At 37.3% G+C, this 26,109-nt stretch overlaps 1 protein-coding gene across 1 annotated transcript in view; it reads left to right on the top strand.

The window, feature by feature from the left end:
- FSHR (follicle stimulating hormone receptor) overlaps nt 1–25,735 on the top strand; it is a 94,849-nt gene extending 69,114 nt beyond the window's left edge. Inside the window, exons 5-10 of the mRNA XM_070947698.1 lie at nt 2,718–2,789; nt 4,388–4,465; nt 10,963–11,031; nt 12,675–12,749; nt 20,161–20,346; nt 24,568–25,735. Of these exons, the coding sequence (XP_070803799.1) occupies nt 2,718–2,789; nt 4,388–4,465; nt 10,963–11,031; nt 12,675–12,749; nt 20,161–20,346; nt 24,568–25,735 (1,648 nt within the window). The remainder of the gene's footprint in view (nt 1–2,717; nt 2,790–4,387; nt 4,466–10,962; nt 11,032–12,674; nt 12,750–20,160; nt 20,347–24,567) is intronic.
- The last annotated feature ends 374 nt before the right edge of the window (nt 25,736–26,109 follow it).

A 26,109-nucleotide genomic window follows, 5' to 3' on the forward strand; every position in this document is an offset into this window, starting at 1 on the left:
CACATTGGACATAGACTGTATTTATGTATTTATTTGCTTGCTTGCTTGTTCAGGCTTAGATGCTGCTTTAATCACAAACCAACAAACTCTGATGACTATAATCCCTTCATACATTTTTACTTTTAACAGATTTGATGGTTCCTGTCCTAACCTACATATAGTTCAAATTTGAAAGGGAATGGGATTTCCCTGGCACTGAAATCCATGTTGGGTTTGGTTTATAATTGTACATTCTTAGGGGCTGAAAAGGTGGCAAGGTCCTAGCACCAGGGGAGAAGCACTGGCAGGGGTTCAAGCCTGACAATTCATGCTGCAGTAAAAGTGTTCTCTTTTGTTCCACTTCAGAATTCAAAAACATCCCCTTCTTGCAACATGGCCATATTTCACAGTGTTGTACAAACATATAGTTACATCTCTGAAACATGTGAACCATAATCCTGGAGAAAATCTATGTGATTGCCAAGAATTTTATTTTGAATTGTTTACTTTACAAATAAATATAATCTAGTCACATTCATAAAACACTGCAGGTAGTCCTCAACTTATGATCACAATTGAACCAAAAATTTAGATTGTTAAGTGAGAAACTTGTTAAGTGAGTTTTGTCCCATTTTACAACTTTTCTTGCCAACTTGTTAAGTGAATTGCTGCAGTTGTTAAATTAGTAACACCATTGTTAAGTGAATCTGACTTCCCCATTGACTTTGCTTGTTAGAAGGTCACAAAAGGGGATCACATGATCCAGGACACCCGGGACATTATAAATATGAACCAGTTACCAAGCATCCAAATTTTGATCCTGTGACCATGGAGATGCTGCAATGGTCATAAGTGTGAAAAATTCTCATTAGTCATTTTTTTCAGTGCCGTTGTAACTTTGAACAGTCACTAAATGAACTGTTTGACAAGTTTCGAGGTCATCTCAAATAAATTGCATTTCAAACAAAGTCTTTGATGAAAATCTACCATTTATTAAGCACGACATTCTAACTCCATTGAAGCCAACACTGACTTTCTGACCCAAAATCCTCCTTTTCCTTTCCCCACTCCTCTGCACTCATTGGCCATCTTCCAAGTCACTCTACCCCTAATCTACTGCTCCAGCTCAAAGGAATTTCTCCCCTTCCGTCCATCTCCTAGGGGATATTATCTCCAGGGAAAATAAGTAGGTGAAAAGTCAAACGTCCCTTTCTAGACGCCTCCGCTTCTCCTTCTTATGTCAGCACTAGAGTAAATGCAACTTGAAGTGCTGACACTGTTGTGAGTTGAGGACTACCTGTAGTCATTCAGTCCACAGACCTAATAACTGTATGTGAAATAGGGAGAGCTGAAAAACCTAAAAGAAACACAAGCAGCTTCACCATTGGATAGATATTCTCAGGAAGTCACTCAGCCTGGCCACATTCTGGCATACTGAGAGTAAGGACAAGGACAGATTTGCCACCCCTCCTTCTGAGATGCAAAGAGCAGAATGTCATCAGTATTCACAGGCTCTTGGATGTAAAAGCCTTCCTTTGCATGCTGTTTGCTCTCAAGCAAATGCTGTGAGGATATGAAATAAGTCAGATAATAAACCGTTATTAGACTGTGAATGGCAAGAATGATGGAAACAGTGCAGGGAATCATGATACTGATTTGAAGGTTGGCTTTGGAATGGAACTAGTTGTTCCTTATGTTGGATATGTAACTTACTGCCACATACTCATTAGTCCCTCTGTGTTCTGCCCCAGCTACGGACCCCAAAGAACGCAGCACACACAAAGTCTGTACAAACCTTAGTTTACTAAATTAAATCAGGGTTTTTTTCAAACAAAGGCTGTTAATTAACTTTCTTAACAGCCTACAAGAATCCAAAGAATAAATAATCTTAATCTTACTATGGTTGGCAGAAAGCCCAGAAGCAATTTGCAGAGAACCAAGATCAAGGCACGAAGGTATGTGAACTAAGTTGTTCCCTGCAAATTGCTTCAGTCAGCATTCCTCCTTAAATAAGCTAAGGGAGTGGCCAATTAGCCCCAAGCCTTACTCTCAAGGAGACCTCCTCCTGAGGAGCCACTCCTGCCTTTTGGCAGCTCTGCGCGCCCGTGCATCGAGAAGAGGCTCCTCCTCTTCGTCCTCTTCACTTAAGGGAGCTTCTGGAGGTTCTGAAGGCCCTGGCTGAATCCCAGCCTCTGGCACCACATCTTCTCCAGCCTCATTGTCCAACTTGAGTGCCAGCTGCACAGGCTGCTGGTGCAGCACCACACCAGCCTCCTCGCTGTCCGAATCAGCCACCAGCCACATAGGCCATGTATGGGCCACAACACTCTGCAACACAAGTTTTTTGTTGCTTCTTTTCATATTTCAGAATCCCTTCAGAATTCTCATAAGTGTGAAGACAAAACTTGTTTTTCCTCTTTTACTGTCACATATTGTAGCTGAGAACTATGCAGCATATCTGTATAAAGTTGTTTACTGGAGTCAGAAATAATGTCAGTGGCAAGATCACAAGATCATCCTGGGACAGCCTTCTTCAGTCTAGTACTCTCTGGTTCTGTGGGATTATAAATTCCATTGTTTTTAACTATTTTTGCTATCCTCCAAATATATTGAATTAACAGTGAACATTCTGGCTTGCAGTGACACAACTAGAGAGCATCCATGTTGAGAAGGCATTTCTCATGAGTCCCTCTTTCCTCCCATAGCTAATTATGACTATATATTTTCTCTTCTTTTAGGTTGATATCGAACACTGCCATCAGATTTTTGCCTGTTGTTAACCAAGTACATGCTTTGCACAAAGTTGTGTTGTAAGTTTTTCCTGGATATTTTTTCCAGTTTTAATTTTAGGAACATATATTATGTATGTGCATGTGTGTGTGTGTGGGTGAAAGAGAGAGAGAGTGGATGGGGGATAGTAAAGCGAAGAGAAATAGATGTCTAAGGAGATTCTCAGTCATCCAGGAAAAAGCCCCAAAGGTGCTTTTTCAAGAGGCAATTAGACTTTCTTGTTTTTCTTTGAAGATGTTTCACTGGAAACATGACTGGAAGCTTTCAAGAAGAGATTGCCATCTGTCAGAAATGGTGGAGGATCTCCTGCTTGGGCAGAGGGTTGGACTAGATGACCTACAAGGTCCCTTCCAACTCTATTATTCTGTCCTGTACTTTTCATCCAAGAAGCTTCTTCAGCTCTAACTGAACAGTTGGGAATGGAAGGATTTATACTCCTATTATACTCAAGGAATATAAATCCTTCCATTTCCCCACCATCTAGTCAGAGCTGAAGAAGCTTCTTGGATGAAAAGCAAAACATCCTCAAAGAAAAACAAGAAAGTCCAGTTGCCTCTTGAAAAAGCACCTTTGGGAAAGAGAAATAGGAGACATAAATTAAAATGGATTCCACCCAGATTACAGTTTAGCTCATACAAATCTTCAACAGAGTAAAATCTCAGATTTCAACTTGCAACATAAAGATGAAAATAGAAATTGTTAGGGGATAATACATATTTTATTTCTGGAAACTCTTGAATTCTGTACATCCATATAGCAGACAATTACAAAAGTTTAAAAGTGAATATACCTTCAGAATTGAACAATAGATCAAATTAAAATGATCTGGCCATGTAAAATTCTTTCTAGTAAGATGCGGACATACTTCCTGTTATGCACATGACATACTTCATTTGAATATACTTCGAGTTATGCAGTTATGCAGAGACTTCCCCTCCATCTCTTTCACATGTACCTACATGCCCTTCCCCAGATCTGCTTTGGAGAGCTCCTAGCCGTCTCCAGAACAAGTACTGGGACAAGATAAAAAGCTGCAGAGGAAGGAGCCATTCATTCTCCTTATATCTGTGGTAGCAGTAAATGCACACCACTGGAATTCATTCGTAAAATACTTCTGAAGACAACAAAGCCATTTTGTGCATGGAAACTACATAAACTGGCATTTACACAAGAATAGGTTCCCAGAAGAAAATAGGATTTACCTTCAAACTCTCTCTTTAAAATCAGACTTTGACCTTTCCTTGTGAATTTCAAATTCTGTTATGCTGATAGTGATTCACAGCAGAGAGAGCATTATGTGTGGTGATTGCTGGTTGGAGGTTCAGCCACCATAAAAAAGAACTTTGGTACATACCAGAATTTGGTCCTCAATAAAATATTATTAGTTGCTTTGAAAAGTACTTATTATATATTTGCATGTTTATATGATCGTACTTATGCTCTCACTTCATTTTTACTTTGGTATCTGCTACTATAAAATCTTAACCCCACCCCCCACCCCCCAAAAAACTGCTAAGGTTTAAAGAATGAGAAAAAGAGAGGTACTGCCTTGTATTTAATAACACAGCACGAAAATCCATGTTTGTATCCCTTCCCTTGTTTTTTCTTTTAATCTCAGAGATATTCAAGACAACATAAATATTCGCAAAATTGAAAGAAATTCATTTCTGGGCCTAAGTTCTGATCGTGTTGATATGTAAGTTAACATCTGATTTTATACATATACATGTTATTTATTTTTTGCCTATTTGCATGTATGTCAATCTTTCATTATCTCAGAAGTTTTAAAATTGAGATTTATGAACCGTTATTCAGATGTATTATACTAAAATAGTGCTGCCTTGGAAAAAAAAGGAAACAAGAAAATGCAAATTTCCTTGACAAATAAGGACAGACTGACACCTGAGCAATAAAAATCTTATTAGAAACCTTGGTTTCTATTGTTGCTGATTTATCCAACTCAATCTCTTTTCTCATGGCATTTCCAGTTTCTGCTTACAGCATGTCCTATATAGTGCTCCCTTTTCCATGTCCTCGTTTTCTCAAGTTTATACTGCTTAACCTACATTTTTTAAAAAAATGCAGATGCTATAGTGGGCTTTGGATTTACTACAGTTTTCCAACTGATTAAATTTCATGGAGGCTTCAGTGCTGACAGAATTGAATTGCTTTACTCCTTTTGCATTCAGTTCCCCCCCCTCTTTTTCTCAATATGAAGCACATTTAAAAATTAATGAGGCTCCATTCCTTCCCCCTTTCACATGCCAAGACACTCTCATATCATTCAAGTGCCACTCAAAGTCAGCGGGATGGCTTCTTATTTCCTGTCAGCTCCCAACATTCCCTTCCTTCATTAAACGATGGGGAGAGCAGCTGATTATTTGATACACTTGTGCATAATGTTAATATATCATTACTGGCTACTTCACAGGGCGGTGTCATGCTGCCTGCTTGGAACCTTTTGCATTGTGCAGGAGCAATCATGTCTTTTAGTAAATCAGCATGCAGCCTTGACACTTCTGTCTGTTGGGCATAACTGAATATATACCGTATTTTTCGGAGTATAAGATGCTCCGGAGTATAAGACGCACCTACCTTTTTTGGTTGTTTTTTTAAAAGTTTTTTTTTATTTTTTAGACAAACACACATATAAACATACAATGTATTTTCTTTGAACAGAGTATTTGGCTGGTTCACAAATTTAAACAGTGTTTAGTCATTTCAATTAAATTTACAATTTCTATATTTCCTTTTTGCCATATTTATTCCTCATCTATTTTTTTAAAAAAAACAATATTACCCTTCACCCTCATCTCTAATCTTAATCAAATTCAATTTTTTCCTTGTATTCTATATTATACCCCTTCCCATTGTCATCTATTTTTATATCCATCCTAACATTGGTTAATTATTTAATATTACAATTGCTTAATACAAATTCAACATTTTTATATAAATCAATTAGTTATAACTATCTTTTTTGTATATTAATCAATATGAACATGAATATTCCAATTATTTCCATGCAATCCAATTTCTTACAAATCAATTAATTATATTTACCAATAATAATAAACCAAATAATTTTCCCCATATATTCCTCCAAACCACAACTTAACCATTTCTGCTTTCAACACAATATACAATTAATAATATCTCAATTATTACAATTCCCTAGTTAAATAGAGCTTTTTTTCTTTGTGTTTTAAAATCTTGAACTCTCCTCTTTTTCCCTAAATTTCCCATTGTTTGCACCTACCTTTTTTGGTGAGGAAAAAGAAAAAAAAATCTCTCCCTGCCTCATTTTGTCACGTTGCAGCAAAGAGCCTGCTTTACTTTCAGTTTCGTTTTTTCAGCATAGCTAGGGAAAAAAAATCTGCTCCAGCACTCTTTGCAGCAAGCTGGAGAGCCCTGTGCAAAACAGCTGAGAGCTAATTAACCTATGCTGAAGCTGAAGGGGGCTGTTTTTTCTTGCTGTTTGCTTGCAAGAAAATAACTGCTGCGAGGCACAGGCCAAAGGGTGGGGGCCAGTGGGTGGGCAGGGCTACATTTGGTTTATAAGACGCACCTAAATTTTCACCCCCTTTTGGGGGGTAAAAAGGTGTGACTTATACTCCGAAAAATACGGTTTTATATATATATTCAGTTCACCTCGGCATGAGCCGAGGTGGTGCAGTGGTTAGAGTGCAGTACTGCAATTACTTCAGCTGACTGCTAGTTCAGAAGATCAGCAGATCAAATCTCACCGGCTCAAGGTTGACTCAGCCTTCCATCCTTCCAAGGTGGGTAAAATAAAGACCCAGATTGTTGGGGGCAATATGCTATTTAGTATACTGTCTTTGGTGTAAGCCGCCCAGAGTCCTCGGAGAGTGGGCGGCATAGAAATATGACTAATAATAAATAATTATACACACACACACACACACATATATATATATAGTTTTCGTAGATTTTCACAGGTAGAGGTATGCAAGTTTTGGTGTATTCGGGTCTTTTCCCATGTAAGATTGAGAATATCTTGGCAATGTTTCGACAAGGTTCCACTCGTTATCTTCAGGTTGGTGCCTTCAGCTTCGTGCTTGTGCGAGCAAAGCAAAGCAAAGAAGATAACAAGTGGGATCTCATCGAAACGTCGCCAAGATACTCTCAATTTCACACGGGAAAAGCCCCAAATACACCAAAACTTTGCTTGTGCCACTTCCAGAAGCTCCATTCGGAGATGCTTTCTGACCAAGATCAAGTTAAATAGAGTTCAATCTGGGCGGTTTGGGAATATCTCTGTCCCTCTTTTCCAACATATTACATGTTCCTATCTCTGTTTTATATCCACTTGCATAAAACAGTGGGTGGGGGGAGGATTCCTTATGACTGTTCTCTAAGCTGCTAAAATAATGGATTCTTCTGAGTTGGTCAGAATGACCTTCTGCAAGATCCTGTCCAATTCTGTACTACTGAACTCTAAGATTCTGGTAAGATATTGCTGTGAGCAGTGCCTCTTAAAACCAGGCAAAAGGCAGCTGATTGCAGGCAAAATTCAAGTGTGTGGTCTAATAAGGTGCACATGATGAGCAGCGATAAATCTCCCATTTTCCTTACTGAAAAGAAGGAAGATTAAGAAAGGCTCATGTGTGTAGTAAGAAGTTCATTTGCATTGCAACTGGTTCTAAAAACAAGCCTTAACAATTTACCTGGCTCGCTGCAAGAAATCCTATGATACCGTAGATTTCTGGAAATCTTGTAAGAGGCATGAATCAAGTGTTAATGCTGGAATTCAAGTTTCCATCTTAATTGGTTCCTTCATGTATTTATTCATTTTATATACTGTCTTTCTGTTCTTTGAACACTCAGTAGATTTAACAATATAGAAACACAAGATGGAAATAATGTAATCGTAAGGCAATTAAAACAGCAAGTGCTAAAATCGTCTACATTTGATGGGCTATGCTAAAGAGATACATTTTTATTGCTCTTTTAATGGTGAAAAATGTGCTTCAAATGCAATTCCTGAATTCCATCACAAGCAGGCAAAGGTCTTCTCCCACGTGTTTACAATATCTTCCTGGGCACCATCCAGCTCTCCCGCCCTACCTAAATATTTTTAAAGTTATTTTAATTAAATAAAATTAAATGCATGCCATAAACAGTCTTAGAAAATAAAAATAATGGATGGCTGCAGCTGAGCGTAAGCAGGACCTCCTGCTCAGGAAATGAAAAAAAAAACCCAAAAACCGAAGTGAAACATAAAGCAATAAAGAGCATCCTGGGAACTAGATTGAATGGTTCATCTTATTTTAGAACCTCTTCTTTGAAGATCCCAGACAGCCATCAATATGATCTCAAAATTTCATACTTGCCTGCTAACATTGGAAAGGCAGTATAGTGCAATCTAAAGCCATGTTCATATTTTTAGCTATCATACCGCAGACTAAATTAGCATCTTCTGTATTCTTTCGTCCATATTATTTATAAAGATGTTAAGCAAGAAGGCCCAAGAGAAAAACCTCAGCAGATTCTCTTTCCCTGATCTCTAACCTATAGAAGAGCTGCCAATGAGCATTATTCTAGCCTTCCAAGAGCCTCCTGCCAGGAAGTAATTATCTGTTGGATGACTTCTCAATCTGAATTTTCCCTCAAAAACAGGAGTTTGTTGTTTGGAGGTCCACCTCACAATTAGGTCTTCTCTCCACTGCCACAAGAGCTTATGTCAGGGCACCTGACAGTGAAGCTCTTTCTCTCTGGTTTGTCACCTCCAAAGGCATTATGGAAGGTTTTTTTGGTAAGCTGTGATAGGTTCTGACATGTATTGAAGATGTGACACCAAAGGGCGCGTGCCTTTCACTGTCAAAAGGGTAATCTCCCCTACCAAGAACATAATTGATTTCCACATCAACCTTCACACTCCCTCTCGGACCTTAGATAAGTGTATCGCTTGAATGGGCAGGTTTCGCTCTGGATTAGAGACCAAGTGTGAAGGATTTCTGACAGTTTAATTAAATGATTCATTGTTAACCCATCACTCAGGCCTGCCACTTTGGGTTAAGAGTGAATGAGCCTTACCAAGTCACAATAAGAGCAGAGAAGAAAGCAAATTATGCGGGAGGAATGATAAATATAGCTGACTGTAGATTGTTTGGGTCTAAGCAAGGAGCAAAGAGAGGGAAAGGCATATTAACTTCATTGTATCCTGAGGAACAAATTCTCAGCAGGTTTTGAGATTCCATGGGCGGGCTCCTCGAGTTTTACTATCATTCCATCATTTTGCTAGCACATTCCATATTCAAAGAAATAATATATTCTAACATATTAAATGCTTGCATAGAGGAGTGGTTGCAGAATGAGGATTGAGATTGTAAAATGGTAAATTCAGATGACCAAGAGCTAGCTTGAATAGCAAGGGCTGAGAAGAGGGCTCACTAAACTAGTTTAGTTTAATTATCTTTGAATGCTCTTATTGGGGACGATGTAACTGAAATATAAAAAGAACATATCCCTATTCCAATATGTTTACAATCTAAAATTTGCCCCAGGAAAGGGAGACGAAAGCAGGGGTAAGCAGGTGAACAATGCATGTCCATTCATTTATACCTATTCATACTGTATCTGTAATACATATTATAGTCCTATCTTCATATTCTACTATAAGGAAGTGCGAGTAGGTATAAATTATTTAAAACATTCTGCCTCTATTTATCCCTCTTTCCATTTCTTTCTCCCATCTCTGTGACAATGTGAGGACAATTCTGGCAAGCAACTAACCTTTTTATATTATGTAATGCACTGTTAGTGGATGGTGATAATTGTGCTAAACAGAACACAGACATTTGATATTTGAAAAAAATGTAAGATCTATATAATCAAATTTTACTGTAGGATAAATCTGAAAATTTTAAGTTAGTATTCTTACTGGTGAATTGCAAGTTAATTAAATTAATTAATAAAACAATTTACATTGAGAAAACCAAACAAATCCAACAATACAAACAGAAAAAATTAACATAAAACATAATTTGAAGTAGAATAAATAGCAAATAGTTAAGAATCTCTTAAGAATCAACAGACAGAGGAAGCAATCCTACATCCTTTTAACCAGAGCATGGAGATATCCCACAAAATGTTTATAAAAGATACATCCTCATGATTTGCTTTTATTTCATCTCTAATCTGCCACATAAAGTCACATTTATCTGTTTCAGTTTAAACTATCATTGACATCCTCTTTTGTCATGATTTTTTTATTTTTTATTTATACCCACCTTTATTATTTTTTATAAAGAACGCAAGGCATCAAACAATCTAATACTCTTCCTTCCTCCTATTTTCTTCACAACAACAACACTTTGAGGTGGATTGGGTTGAGAGAGAGAGAGTGAGTGAGTGGTATGGGTGCTGAAGGCATGCCCGCTCCCCTTCATCACTGGGCATTGGCCTCCATGGCCATATTCCTTGAGCTGCTGGAAAAAAATTAGATACCTAATTTCTGCAGTGGTATCTGCTGTAGTAACCAATTGGTGCTTCAGAAAGTGCCAACTAGACACTTCGTGGTCTTCTTGAATTCATGGGTTTGTTTTTAAGAGAAAGGGACCTGCTTTTTTAAGATGTGAGTTTAATGCTCTTTTGAAAGAGCAATAACTTTTGTTTAAAAATAAGGTCTACAGCAGGGCTGTCAAACTTGCAGCCCATGGACTGGATACGTCATGCACTGGTTTAGCAAAGGGGGGGAGCCGCAATATGTCATGTGATGCCGCCGTGACAATGCACATTTGACAGCCCTGGTCTAGAGTATAGATATTTAAATTAGAAGAAGGCTAGACCTCTGTTCATGAATAGCCTGATTGAAGGGCACAAAGAAGTACAAATTTGCCTCTTACCTGACACTCAGGAGACTTTAAGGACAGCTACATTCTTTGCCCCAGGCACCCATCTGCACTCTTAAGTGCTTTAACACACATTAAAGAGAGTGGTTGATCCTTGTTTTACAGGTAGTATTCAGTGGGAAAGTCCCGGAATTCCCCCAATCTTTTTCTTGAACTTTTTCCTTATTAAGAACAGGAAGGAAAAGGAGGGAGACTGGAAGAATACATCAAGTTGATGCAAGTGTGTTTGAGAAAAATGTAGTTATTTAACTAACTGTTTGAACAACAGTTTGTACTAAAAGTCTTTTAGAGATTAAAAAACAACTTTTTTTTCTTGCAGAAGACTGAATAAAAATGGAATATGTGAAATTGAAAACCATGCCTTCAATGGGACTATCTTATCTGAGCTGTGCGTATATTTGTATTGTATTGTATTGTATTGTATTGTATTGTATTGTATTGTATTGTATTGTATTGTATTGTATTGTATTGTATTGTATTGTATTGTATTGTATTGTCACATTACGTTACATTATGTTACTTTATATGGAATTTTTTTAAGATTTCCTGTGAAATAGTTACTGCAGCAAAAAACTTTCATTTCACTTTCTCACTGTTTAAAATTATAGTATGTTCTCTAAACTATGGTTACATTAGCAGTGTGTGGGAAAATATTTTTGTCCTATGCAGTTGTGAAATCCAATTTTTTTTACTACCGGTTCTGTGGACGTGGCTTGGTGGGCATGGTGTGGCTTGGTGGGCGTGGCAGGGGAAGGATACTTCAAAATCCCCATTCCCTTCCCATTCCTGGGGGAAGGATATTGCAAAATCTCCATTCCCACCCCATTCTGGGGCCAGCCAGAGGTGGTATTGACCAGTTCTCCGAAATGCTCAAAATTTCCGCTACCGGTTCTCCAGAACCTGTCAAAACCTGCTGGATTTCACCCCTGGTCCTATGTCAGTGGCATAAGGGAGAGGAAGAATGAATTTTACCAAAGCTTTGTACTTTATATATCCTCTCTTCCCAATATCTGGAATGGAACTTATATACTTGCTTAAAGGACTGTCATGTTAATTTGTTGCATCAAAGCTTTTGCCAGGCTTTCTAAATCCAGGGCTCTATCAAAAGGCATCTAGAAGGCACCAATAAGAAAAACATATAACTATGAATAAATAAATTATTTAAAAGTAATATTCTTTTGAACAGAGAGTGTTAAGTAAATTAGATACCAAAGACAAACTCTCAAAGTTCTTAACTTTTGAAATATTCCGCAAGAATTCAAATGCTACCTACATACCTGAATATTGGAATCAGCTGACAATATTCCAAATGGGAGGTCATTCTTGATTTTCAGAATGGAACTATAGACTGTAGAATAACCTTTGACTTAAAAGAACATTCTCCAAGATGGCATCTTCAGTTGTATGGAAACTGCCATACCAGAATTCCCAGTAAACATGGCCAAGAGAAATCTAAATTAAATGAAATCATTTAAGCAATGCAATTAGCTGAATGAAGGGATGAAATTAAATCAGAATTTTCCAAACTTGTAAACCAGGATTCTCAGACCTTTCTGAAACCATATATTGCTGACATGGAATGGCTCTCATGATGAAACTGTCGTGAAATTAAATGGTTATGGTCATGTCCTAAAATGGTCAGATCCAAAATAGTCATTTACCAAATGCAACTGGTAAAGATCTCCCCCCCCCTTTTTTTTTTTCCTAGCTTTCCCAGGATACATGCTAGCATAGCTCTCTCTATTATAGGGACCGATGGATACATTTCCAAGTGTCACACAGCATTGCAGCAATATTTATTTTCTGAAGGAAGCTGTGAACCTGCATGAAGCTCATTTTTGTTCTTGGGAAAAAATGTTGTTGGATGGCCTTTTGTTTTTCAGAAGTTTTTCATCATAAAGCAACCTTGTCAAATGTCACAGGGAGTCTGTGAGCAATTAGAGAGGTCTCTAAAGATACATGAATATGTGGATACCTTCTTGAAGTACCTAGCTTTAAACAATTGTTGTTTATTTTTTGTGTCTCTAACAGAAATCTGAGTGATAATTATAACCTAGAAAAGTTACCTAATGAAGTTTTCCAAGGAGCCCATGGACCAGGTTATTTGTAAGTAATAATTCTTGTTATATGCTTACTATTGCTGATGCTTATATAATCTCAGATAAGTAGATGTTAAGATACCATCACGGCTCATATTAAAAAAAATGCATGTGGCTTTATGAAATTTAAGAAGCATTTAAATTTCATCACTGCATGAATCTCTTCACTCTGCACTGTATATTTACTTTTGATTCTTTGCTCCCCTAAAGAGCATAAAATAATTAACACATAATTCCCAATTTATGATTCATTTAAGGAGCTTTGGGTATATAAAAAACTAAGGAATGTATTTCCTCATGAACTGGCAATGAATTCCAATTTAGATAAGCTAAAAGGAAGTGAGAAAAATTCATAGTCAATAAAGTTACAGATTGTAGGGATTAAAAGGAATCTTGGAGGTCAGAGGTGGATTTCCGCAGGTTCTGACCAGTTCTGGAGAACCAGTAGCAGAAATTTTCAGTACTTCAGAAAAACTGGTAATAAAAATTCTAACTGGCCCCACCCTCATCTATTCTCTGCCTCCCAAGTCCCAGCTGATTGGGAGGAAATGGGGATTTTGCAGTAACCTTCCCCTGGATTGGGGTGGGAATGGAGATTTTACAATATCCTTCCCCTGCCACCCCCACCAAGCCATGCCCACCAAGCCATGCCACGCCCACCAAGCAACACCCACAGAACCGGTAGTAAAAAATTTTGAAACCCACCCCTGTTAGAGGTCATCTAGTCCAAACTCCTACTCATTTCAAGAATCCAGCAGAATCTCCATTGCTGATAGCCATTCAACATCCTTTCAGAAGTATCCACCAAGACAGAGTCCCATTTTTCTAAGCAGACTGTTTCACTACTTAATTTATCCGAATATTCCACCTGAATCATCTTCTTTTAGTTTTCAACCATTGATTCTGTCTTCATCTGACAGGCTTATAGGCATTTGTAGTATGTTGCTACATCTGCCTTTTTATTTAGTTTTATAAATATGCCCATCTCCTTTAAGATTTAGCCTCTGGGCTCCTTAATTTAAGAGGTAGATGCTCCAGCCTCTTCATATCTTTTTGAAGCTGTGGTGCCCAGAATGGGACCCAGTACTCCAGTTCAGCATAACCAGTACAAAGTATAATGGATAAACTAAATGAAAACTCCATATTCAGAGGCAAAAACAGGGAAGTATTTCAGCATTTTATGTATGTGTATATGTATGCTATTTCGTGCCATATTGTAATACGTTATGGATAGATGCACCAATGTCATCTTGTTATGCTATTCTTCATCGGACAGTCAGCCAGATGTTCAGACTGAATTTGGCATTTTTGTCCATCTATCAAGTCCTTTCCAAGGGCAGATGTGGATGTTTGATAGTCTTTAAGGTATGACCACAGTATGTAAGCTGTCCCAAGTAAAACTGCCTTTTGCAATCAACTGATGGTGATTTTTTTCAATTCCAGTGATGTTCAAGTAGTGCTCCAGTTGTCTTGGGATTGCACCCAAGATGCCTATATTATTATTATCAAATTTATTTGCTGCCCATCTAGAGTTTCCAGGAAACACTGATATGATAAAGATTCATATCACCTTTATCATTTTGGGATTATTATGATTCTGATTATAAGTAGTAGTAGTAATAGTATCCCTCAAATCAAAAGCAATGGAATAGATCAGGGTAGTCCCAAAGAGGAAGAGAAGCAGGAAGTCCTAAGTACCATGTTGGCAAACTCTAACATACCATATTGTACAGTATATACAATAAATTTCCACACATTCTGATCTTTTTCAATAATTTGTTGGAAAGCAAAATTCTACTCTGCCCATCACAAAGCCAATTTATTCTACTCATTTTTATTTGATTTTGATTGCTACTTTTGCCCTTTTAATCTATCTTCCCAGGCAGGAGGGCCAACTAATCCCTCTACAGTTTTTGTATTTACTGTATCATTCACTTACATAGGGGAATAGTAACAGATTCTTCCAATTGGCCAAGCATAAATACACAGGTTTAATATACTGTACAACCAATTCATATGAAAACCACATAATTTGTTCTAACATTTTTCTATTTACACCATCAGTACCAGCAATTTTACAATGTTTCCATATTCTCATGTATTTATTATTTGCTTTTCATCATTGGGTGGATGTTAAATTGGATAGCATTTGCTTCAAATTCATTCTTCAACATATGAATTTTAATTCCCATGCAAATCTCTAAAATATACTTTCTATCAATCCTTCACTTCAATTTCAGCCCAAATCATTTCATCATTTTTATTTTTAATTCCTTTCACTCTCCTGCAGGTACCTTTTTATTCATCTCCACCTATTTCCAAAATAATGTTATTTCAATCAAAATCAATCTACATTTCCTCTGCCTCTTTAAATCTTAATTGTGCTTTGTTTTTACTTTTTATAAGCAATATACAATATTTTTCTCTCACCTTTTTTTTTTGCAGCACTAATTCTTTTACATGCATTTTTATCCATGTGTACCTTTCATCATTCTCCAAAAATCCTTCTTACTTTTTACTTACTTGCGCCCCTTGGGACGCCTTACGCATGGTCACTCAAGCACTTGTCACTTCTCGTCTGGACTATTGTAATGCTCTCTACATGGGGCTCCCTTCGGGGTGCACCCGGAGGCTCCAACTGGTGCAAAATGTGGCCGCGTGGGGGATTATGGGAGCGACGGGGTGCTCCCACATGACACCTCTCCTGCGCAAGCTGCATTGGCTTCTGGTGGACTTCCGGGTGCGCTTCAAGGTGTTGGTGACCACCTTTAAAGCGCTCCATGGCTTAGGGCCGGGGTACTTACGGGACCGCCTTCTGCCACCAATTGCCTCCCACCGGCCGGTTCGCTCCCACAGAGAGGGCCTCCTCAGGGTGCCGTCAGCCAGACAATGTCGGCTGGTGACCCCCAGGGGGAGAGCCTTCTCTGTGGTAGCACCTACCCTCTGGAACGATCTACCCCCAGAGATACGAGTGATCCCAGACCTCCGGACTTTTCGTCGGGCCCTAAAAACTTACTTTTTTCAGTTAGCCGGGCTGGCCTGATTCCATGTTGGTTTTAACGTTTGATACTGATTTTTAATTGAAATGTTTTAAATTATGGGCCAAATTTCATTTAATTATTTTTAAAAATTATTTTAACTTTTGTGTACAAATGTTTTTATTTTGGCTGTTCACCACCCTGAGTCCGAAAGGAGAAGGGCGGTATACAAATCTAATAAAAGATAAAGATGAAGAAAGATACTTTATATACAGCATTTTAATTGCTATTTGAATGAGAATTTGGAATTCAAGACTTAAGAGAGTCAACCATGCTATTTCATAAAAGGTTATTCATTATGCTGGAAAAAAGAACAAGAGCAAAAATATTGATTTATCTGGCAATTCTGTTTTTGCCAAGCAAAAATGTTACTTCAAGCCAATCGCTCTTGTAATTGAAAATATATTTAGTGTAAGGTGGCAGATCTCTAGAAGAACATTGTTCCATGAAGTTGGCCAGGATCAAAAAAGGCAATTCATCATCTATGATACAATGGTAATAAAACAAAATAATTCTCATAAAAATAACTCAATGTTTGAATTTAAACAATTGGATGAAACTGAATTGCAGTGAAATCAATTTGATAATCTTTTAGTACATATTTGTATTCAGCTCCTGCTTACAAAGGTATTGCATTAACATTGTCCTAAAGCAGGGGTGAAATCCAGCAGGTTCTGACAGGTTCTTGAGAACCGGTAGTGGAAACTTTGAGCAGTTTGGAGAACCGGCAACGGAAATTTTGAGTAGTCCGGAGAACCAGCCAATACAACCTCTGGCTGGCCCCAAAGTGGGGTGGGAATGGAGATTTTGCAATATCCTTCCCCCAGGAGTGGGGTGGGAATGGGGATTTTGCAGTATCCTTCCCCTCGAGTGGGGTGGGAATGAGGATTTTGCAGTATCCTTCCCCTGGAGTGGGGTGGGAATGGAGATTTTGCAGTATCCTTCCCCTGCCATGCCCACCAAGCCATGCCCACAGAACCAGTAGTAAAAAAAAATGATTTCACCACTGTCCTAAAGGAAATATATAACCACACACACACACACACACACACACACACACACACACGCATCTCATCCCACGTCTCCCCCCAGAGAAACATTTATTGTTTAAATGGAGCTCTAGTAACTGTATATCCAAATGTGAAGTAGAATTGGCATCCTGTACAGAAAATAGAGTAGAATAGAATTCTTTATTGGCCGAGCGTGATTGAACACAAGGAATTTGTCTTTGGTGTATATGCTCTCAGTGTACATAAGGAGAATAAAATACATTCATCGAGAATAAAAAGAATAAAAAAAAATAACGTCTAAGGGTTTTCCAAAGAGGTAAATGAGGACACATTTGGAAATTTGAGGATCATGTGAGACTAATAGTGTTATGACAAGCAGACGAGCTTTTACCATGAAACAGTAAAAAAACCCTAACAAAAATAAAACTCCTATTCTTCACTGCATAATTAGATTTAATTGTCCAGGTGTAAATAGCATATTTAAACAAGAGGTTGAAGAATCACTTATTTGAATTATTTTCCGTATAACAACAAAATGGAAACTTGAATAGATGTGGAATTTCAAATAAATTGTGTATGGTTAATAGCATTTTGTCAAAAAAGGATCTAATTTTCCAAAGAAAAAGTGATGCAACACCTACCTTTGGAGATACAAACTTCCTGAAGAACAGAGAAATTGTTCAGCTTCATGCTGCACACAGATAGAGCCTTAAATGCTGGAAACTCTGCAGCTGGCTCTTATCAATTCTGATAAGTCAAGATGTTCTCTCATGCAACTTGTTCTTGCCTTCTAGCTTCCGTCTTTCCCTCTAGGCATGATATTGAGAAACTAGTGCAGGATCTAAGTTTGCAGAGGGAGAGTCTGAAGCAAGGGGATTTAATTCTGCCTCAGCACCAGGGCTAGGACCTGCTCCCTCAACAGGAAGTTTGTCTGTTGTTGTGTCCTGTTTCATTGTTCTCTCATGGGGCATGATAAAGGATCCTTCCAATGATGAGAATCACAGCAGACCACAAGGCTTCCTTGGTACAGGAGGAGAACATGTGGTTAAAAGGATTGAAATGTACGTTGTATTAAAAACTTAAAGCAATTTTTTAATAAAATGATGTATCTTTGTCACCAGAAAAATTGTCTAGAATGCATAAATGTATTTCAAGTTTATGTTAGAAACATGAACAACATGAAGGGACATTTTATCATGCTTGGTGGAAACTTAACAAGCCAGAAAGTTTTGGATTCAGTAATTCAGAAGATTTTAAAAATTAATATACAATTGGATCCAGAGGTTTTTCTTTTGGAACTTATCAATAAACAATTGGGGGGGAAAGTCATGGAACTTTATTTTATATATATGAAAACTGTAGCAAGATTATTACACGAATGAAACAAAAAAACGTAAGATTTATGGATTTAATGATTAGAAAAGAGATTATTAACAAGTGAGAGAGTCATTGTAAGAGATAAATTTATATTTATAACTGCTGTAAAGAAAATCAGAAACTATTTCTTTATAGTTTCTTTTCTTTTTTTTCTGCACTTTTGGCTTTGTTTTCTTTTTGCTGTCTTCTTCTGTCTTAATATTAGTTTCTTTTAGTTTTTACCTTTTTTTAATTTTAATAAAATTATGTGGATAAAAACCCTCTTCCTTCGAACCAATTAGTTGAGCTCTTGGCCTTTCAATATGAGCAACTTCTATCTAGTTGTCTTCCAATTTGGATGTGTTTGTGCACTCAAAACCATAAACACATAAAATAATAATGCCAGGATGAAAGGTTCTTTTCCAGAAATAGGTATTGCTGATGACAAACTACGTTTTTCTTAATATTATTTTTTTTTATTTTTAGATAATTAGCACCAACGTGGCCCAAATTCTTCAAAACAACGTTGTAAGCCAGAAATGGCCTTCTTGATTCTTGGCAGGACTCTGTAGTCATTTTTTTCTCTTAGTGGTCATATTGATTTTGTCCTAATTGTCAATTTTCTGCAATGAACACAGACTATTCCCTCCAATCCCTTTTCAGCCACAGCTTCTCCCTCAATCAGTTTTTCTCACTTCATCAGTTTTCTGTTATCATCCAACCTTTGCTCTTTTGGGTTTCTTTTCTCCTTTAGGCCACTGATGTAAAATGAAAAGAATTCTGCCCCAACTGCTAATCCTGCAGGATATTTTCCTCCCTCAGTGATTTAAATCTATCTATTTTCCTCTTTCAGCTGTACTGATTCATTCTGAAACATGCACACAGAACTTCTTCATCAAGCCCAGATTGCCATTTCTGCAAAAAAAAAAAAAAAAAAAAAAAAAATCCTATCTTTTTCTAGCCTAGACCTCAAAGAGATTGCTTGCTCTTGGTACCTTTATTTATTTACAAGCTTCTCTTGAAAACGAAAAGTTAACTATTTTCTACTTCTGCAGCTAATTTCTACTTCAAATGCTAATCTGTGATAATAAAGGAGGGTCATGAACATTCTAATTTCTCAAGAAAATGTGTCAACTCAAGCAGAACTTTGGCAAACCCTGTGAATTCTGAGAAGGCAAGAGAAGAAGAAAAAATAAGCCGTGATCTAAAATCAAAAGAGGCAAAGTGTTAAAGTATCAAGGGAAAAAATAGCCAATACGTAAATGGGTTTTAGAGACACTCCATCCTGAGGGTCAGAGGGTGGAGGGGAACTGCCAATGACAGTAAGATTATAATTAGAGCAGGCTAAGGAAATTTCAGTGCCTGTTTCTTTAACAACTCTGTGACAATTTTAATTTTGTAATTAGCCAAAGTGAAAAAGCTGCTCATGGTGAAATCCCATCTTCATAAAAAATAATAAAAGTATGAAGTCTTTTGGGTATTTTAGCTCAAAGTTTACAATTTTAAGGAGAAAGTAGGCATTCAGCTCAAGTATTAGGAGTTCTGGTAGCGCAGCAGACTAAAGCACTGTTATTAACATCAGCTGCCTGCAATTACTGTAAGTTCAAATCTCACCAGGCTCAAGGTTGACTCAGCCTTCCATCCTTTCAAAGGTACGTAAAATGAGGACCCAGACTGTGGGGGAAATAAGCTGACTTTGTATAAATATACAAAAGAATGAAGGCTATTGCTTAGCACATTGTAAGCCGCCCTGAGTCTTCAGAGAAGGGTGGCATATAAATCAATTAAAAAAAAAAAAGAAGAAGTGTGGTATGTCTACTGAAGGTAAGACCCAGTCATTTCACAGGAAAGTGCTCCCAATTTTTGGACAGGATTGTACAACCTATATTTTTTTTCATTTCTTCATCAGAAATGAAACTGCTAAAAAAGCTGACATTGAAGTATTTCCAACATTGCAGAGAAATCATTAATGGAACTGTGTAGCATCTGAAATTCTCATTATCTTTTCTTACAGGGATATTTCTGAGACAAAAGTCAGTCAACTACCAAACATTGGTCTAGAGCACATTAACAAGTTGGTAGCGAAATCTACATACAACTTAAAAAAGCTCCCTCCCTTGGACAAGTTCCATGCTTTGATTGAGGCAAACCTCACATATCCAAGCCATTGCTGTGCATTTGAAAATCGGACTAAACAAAAGTGAGTAGCTTATTTGTTTTCCATGTAGGGTTTTGATGCATTTGTGACTGCCACAGTCTGCTTTGATTTTCATGACTAGCCTAAGTAACATGCAATTTGTTTAATCTGCCAGGCAGGAGGAAAAAAATCATGCAGTCAGCCCTTAGGTTTCTCAGCCCAGCAAAAAAATATAAATGTTATAGACTTTCCTTCTCTCAACAAGTTGGATACTGATTCTAGTGGCCAAGTTTCTTCCTGATTAACCAGTCACAAGAGATGGACATGTGGCCCTCTAAAATATGGTTACATTCTATTTTTTAATAGTCCTAACTAGAAGGCAATAACATCTGGAAGACGTTTAAAAGAAGCTCTGCTCCTTTCTGGCTTTTGGGGGTGTAACAGAGAGTTCAAATGGTGGCTATATCAACAAGGATTTTTTTTGTAAGAATTAATGAGGATTGGGTTAAATATTTTATTTCTGAAACTTATATAGCACCCATCTAATGAAAAAAAATGATTTTGCATGGTGTACAAGACTATAAAACAGCTAACATATACAAAATGATTAGTATTTTTTTAAAAAAGTAACTGAGGTTCGTTGGGCTAAAATAACATTTCTTCCTTAGAATGAGTGTTTCCTTTCAAATGTGTAGAAAGGACTGGATGGCAAAGGCTAAATATATTTCATGGTATTTAAAACTCATATATTTTATTTACTCTAACATTGAATATTTTGTATATAGCTCTAAATAACTCTTAAATTTATTAAAAATGTAATAAAAAAGCCCTCTAGATTTGAATAAAATTGGTTTCTTGGTCATATTTGAGACTAATAGCTAGTAGCTCCTCCACATATTCCCATCAGGAGCTCAAAAACATAATTGGACTACTTTGACTGTCACCAAGAAAGATCAAAGAGTCTTCAATTTTTGATGGTAGCTTAAAGACAAACAGGAAGCATTTTACATGAAGAGATTAATATTCTTTTAAAGCTAACATTCTCTGTTTGTATGCCTACCTGCCCCTCCTGAATTCAGCAGCTATGTAAAGAATTCCCTTTCTACCCAAAGTATCATCAGCTCTAGCCCTCTTCTCAAGAGAATGGCTCCTGTGAAAAAATATTTCTGCAACTTTTCCTCATTTAGAAACACAAGAAGGATAAAGCAGGCCTTGGCATTTGGACGGCCTTCAGGCAGGAGAAAAATGAAAACAGTGAAATAGATATCACCACTGTGTTCATTTTAATAACTCCAGTTTTCAGATATAATCATTAGCACAACCCCCCATGGAGTTTCACTGGTACTAATCATCAGGTCTTCTCATTGTCTTAAATCAGACTTCCTTCATGTTGATTTGCCATCCCTGTAAAACTTAGGCCTTCAAGCATCAAGAGACCCCCTCATTTATTTCTGTCATTTCAAGTATTCTTTGAGATGTGCACAATGACCAGTTTAATTAACCCTTAAGCTATTTCAGGTGCTTTGCTGATTATGTTTCTAACTTTTCCACAAATGTATGTTTCACATCAGAAGTGGGCTGTTCTCAGTCTTTGATATTTTAGCTTTCTTTGAAATAACACCTATCTTCAGCATTTGATATTTATTAACCAGGACTCCATACATATGGATGTCTTGAAGACTGCAGCAAGGCTATACAATCTTTTCAAGCCAACATTCATATTTGAATACTATGATATGAGAAAAGTCCACCCCAAAAGTAGTTAGGGACAGATAAATAATTATATTGATTTGATTTGATTTAAATGATTGAATAGTTATTTAAATTAAATAATTAATTTAAATAATTGAATCGTTTATAGGATTATAACCTATATATTTAATAATTTTGATACTTTTCTCCATAGAATAAAATTATAGGGGTGAAAGGGAGCTTAAAGATCTTCTAGTTCAATTCTCTGCCCAAGGCAGGAATCCTTATACCACCTTAGGCAAATGGTTATCCATTTGTTCTTGAAAACCTCCAGCAATGGAGTACCCAATATTCCGTGGGACAAGCTGTTCCATTGATTAATCCTTTTCACTGTTAGAAAAGTCCTCCTTGTTTCCAAAGTGGATCTGCTTCTGATGAGCTTCCAGCCCTATTTCTTGTAAAATATTTTACAAGACCATGTTTTAATTTAATTTTAAATAATTTTAACATAGTTTTAAAAATTACCATTTGCTGAAAATTTTTGAAAGGCCTTTGTAGGAACTTTAATAAAAGAGTTTCAGAAAATATATACAACACAAGCTACTGATCATTGGCATATATAGATTATGTTAGAAGCAAATGTTTATTTTTTCTGAGCAAAAAATAATTATTGCTTTCTCCTACACGTTCATAATCTTTGTGATACTAAAACTCTTCTCATTAATGCCCCATCCACAACAGCTAGTGAGATGTCACTACATATATGGCTATTTTATTATTTAGGATAAATTAACCTCCAGAATCACATGAAGGTTACAGAGATACTATGCATAAATAAGAGAGCAAGTAATATAGTTACAGACTGTTTGAAAGGTAACCAATGGCATGTCTACACCAGTGTTTTGCCTTAGTTAAGGATTGGCTCTAGATTTCACAGACATAACCACAGTTTGTCTTGGGGAACTGAGTTCATTTATTGGAGAATTCTGCTATAGTTTGTTTGAAACAGTGGCAATGCTGGTATTTTCTTCTGGATTGCTACCAACCTTGTAGAAGGTTTGTTTTCTCATTGGCAGACCTAAAGCTTCAGCCTCCCTTGCATTCCTAACATGAAATTAGTTATTACTGTTCTGTCTCTGAAGCTTAACTCTTCCAGTACATATTCTTAAGAATTTATTTCCTCTCTCCCCCATTCCAGCCACATGCGATCATGATGGACTTAAATATCAACATTCTCCAAATGTTACATCATTTTTACCATTTGTAAGGGCTTTTAAAACAAAACTGAGTAATCAGTTGCAAGGCAGTATTTTGGGGGATGCTTTTGCTTTTTATTTTTTTTAAAAAAGTTAAACTTCCTTTGCTTTATAACTGGACTGCAAGATTCTGGACAACCACTATGTATATAGTAGCAAATAGCATTCTCTGCCACTCTTTACTGTGACCTAGAAGCCATCCAGACTTTTGCAGCCTAGATATATTACTCCTAATCATAACACCACTCAATTTTGTATTTGTGTGTATGTGTAATTACAAAGTGATGGGAACTTCATTTTTTTTTTTGAAGTGCAGACTGAAAACACAAACAAATTTCATGAGTGGGAGGCCTTACCATATGACCAGTTATAGCTCAAGCAAGTAGCTGCTGGTATACATTTTTTTTCTGCCTGGCATGCAAATAAGTTCATAATCCAATCTGTACTTCATGCCCTCCTGACTTCTTTCCTATCAGACTAAACATAACATATCAAACTAAAAAAAAAAAAAAGTGGGGAATTTTGTTTTATTTCACTGACTAGCATTAAAGAACACTTGAATTCAATCCAAGTTTCCCACTCACCCACTCTACCCACGAGAAAAAAAAGACCAGAAATCAAGTTTATTCATGATGACGATGATGATAATGCCCCTATACCCTTCTGGTCGTACATGGCCCCAGTAAAATCCACAGCAGAAAAGTGGCATAGAATAAAGTGGGGGAGGGAGTATTCACTGCCACTGCTGCCCCTCCATCTCCATCCTTTGCTGCCACTCCTGAATTAGCCTCAATCACCAGCAGCACTTTCATCAGAGTCCTCTCCCTCATCCCTTCAGCTGGCAAAGGGATGCTTTGCAATGACAGAGAAGGTGGGTGTGTATTTTGTGCCACTGTAGCCATGTGACTTTTATTTTCCTTTTTTCCTATACATTTTAAATACCTGCAGCCTGAGTAGGCTAGGTATTTCACTCTCACCATCAACAGCCTCTTCTCTGGCCTTGCAGAGCGAGGTCACTTAATGATGCTTCTGGAGACTGCAAATTCCATCTCTGATTTTCTTATCTCTGTTAGCCATCACTCTTTGTTTTAAATGTTGCTTACTGCTGAAGGAATTACCTGCTTAAGCTTCCGCACAACTTAAAGAAAAACATCTGCCAGGTGTCCTCCAAACTTGGTAGCCAGTTATGATGTCTTCTGACATCATAATTTTTATTTTTAAAAAATAAAAATTTGTTGACGTTATTAGTATTTTCCCAGAATTCACAATTAGTATTTCTGTTAATATTGGTACTGTATATCCCAGGTTCTGACTATACTATTTTCATCTTTTTCAGTTCTGTGATCCACCCTATATGCAATAAATCTGCACTTTCAGAAGAGTCTGATGAGTTCAGTTTTGAGCTGGATGAAAATGATTACTATCAAGCTCTATGTAGAGAAGAATTTAAAGTGGCTTGCTTCCCAGAGCCTGATGCCTTCAACCCATGTGAAGACATAATGGGCCACATAATTCTCCGAGTTCTCATATGGTTCATCAATATCTTGGCCATCATGGGGAACCTTGTTGTGTTCATCATTTTAGTTAGCAGCCAATACAAGCTCACTGTCCCTCGATTCCTTATGTGTAATCTTGCATTTGCTGATCTTTGCACAGGTATTTATTTACTATTGATTGCCATCAAAGACATGCAGAGTAGAACTCAGTATTATAACTATGCTATTGACTGGCAAACTGGGGCTGGTTGCAATACAGCCGGTTTTTTCACTGTGTTTGCAAGTGAACTCTCCGTATACACTTTAACCGTCATCACATTAGAACGATGGCATACCATCACCTATGCTATGGAACTAGACCGCAAAGTCCGCTTCCGACATGCAGTGATAATTATGTTGGTAGGATGGGTCTTTGCCTTCACAGTGGCCCTCCTTCCCATATTTGAAGTCAGCAGCTACATGAAAGTTAGCATCTGCCTACCTATGGATATCGAAACGCTGCTTGCCCAAACCTACGTCATGTTTTTGCTGATATTAAATATTCTTGCATTTGTTATCATCTGCTCCTGCTACATCAGCATCTACTTCACGGTGAGGAATCCCAATGTTTTCTCATCCAATAGTGACACCAAGATTGCCAAACGCATGGCCATACTGATCTTCACAGATTTCCTTTGCATGGCACCAATCTCCTTTTTTGCCATTTCAGCATCACTCAAGGTCCCTCTGATCACTGTGTCCAATTCAAAGATCCTCCTTGTTTTGTTCTACCCCATTAATTCATGTGCCAATCCATTTCTTTATGCTATCTTCACCAAGACATTTCGCAGGGATTTCTTCATTCTACTAAGTAAGTTTGGCTGCTGTGAAATGTACGCTCAGATTTATAGAACGGAAACTTCCTCTTCTGTTCATACCTCCCATATGAAAAATGGGCATTGTACACCAGCTTCTAAAACCAGCGATGGAACCATTTATTCATTAGTGCCTCTGAATCATGTGAACTGAAGCAGAATGGCTGTAAATTTATGTCAAAGGTTATCAAATGGTGATCCTTGCTTCCTTGGCAAGATGAAGGCAATTACAAGAAATGACAAATATTTTCCATAATCTCAAATTGCTATTTAGCTGTTTAGTTCTCAGGCATACCACACAGATATAAAATTCAGCTGCTGGGGTTAAATGTATCCTGTTTCCCCCAAAATAAGACATCCCCTGATAATAAGCCCAATCGGGCTTTTGAGCGCATGGCAATAAGGCCAAGAGCTTATTTCAGGGTTCAAAAAAAATATAAAACAGGGTTTTATTTTTGGGGAAACACGATAGTTACTAACGTGTGATATTATTGCTGAAATATTTTGATTTAGCCAACTTGATAAAGC

Source organism: Pituophis catenifer, unplaced genomic scaffold (assembly GCF_029215685.1).
Source record: "Pituophis catenifer annectens isolate HBS135680 unplaced genomic scaffold, rPitCat1.0.hap2 SCAF_1, whole genome shotgun sequence".
Lineage (NCBI taxonomy): Eukaryota > Metazoa > Chordata > Lepidosauria > Squamata > Colubridae > Pituophis > Pituophis catenifer.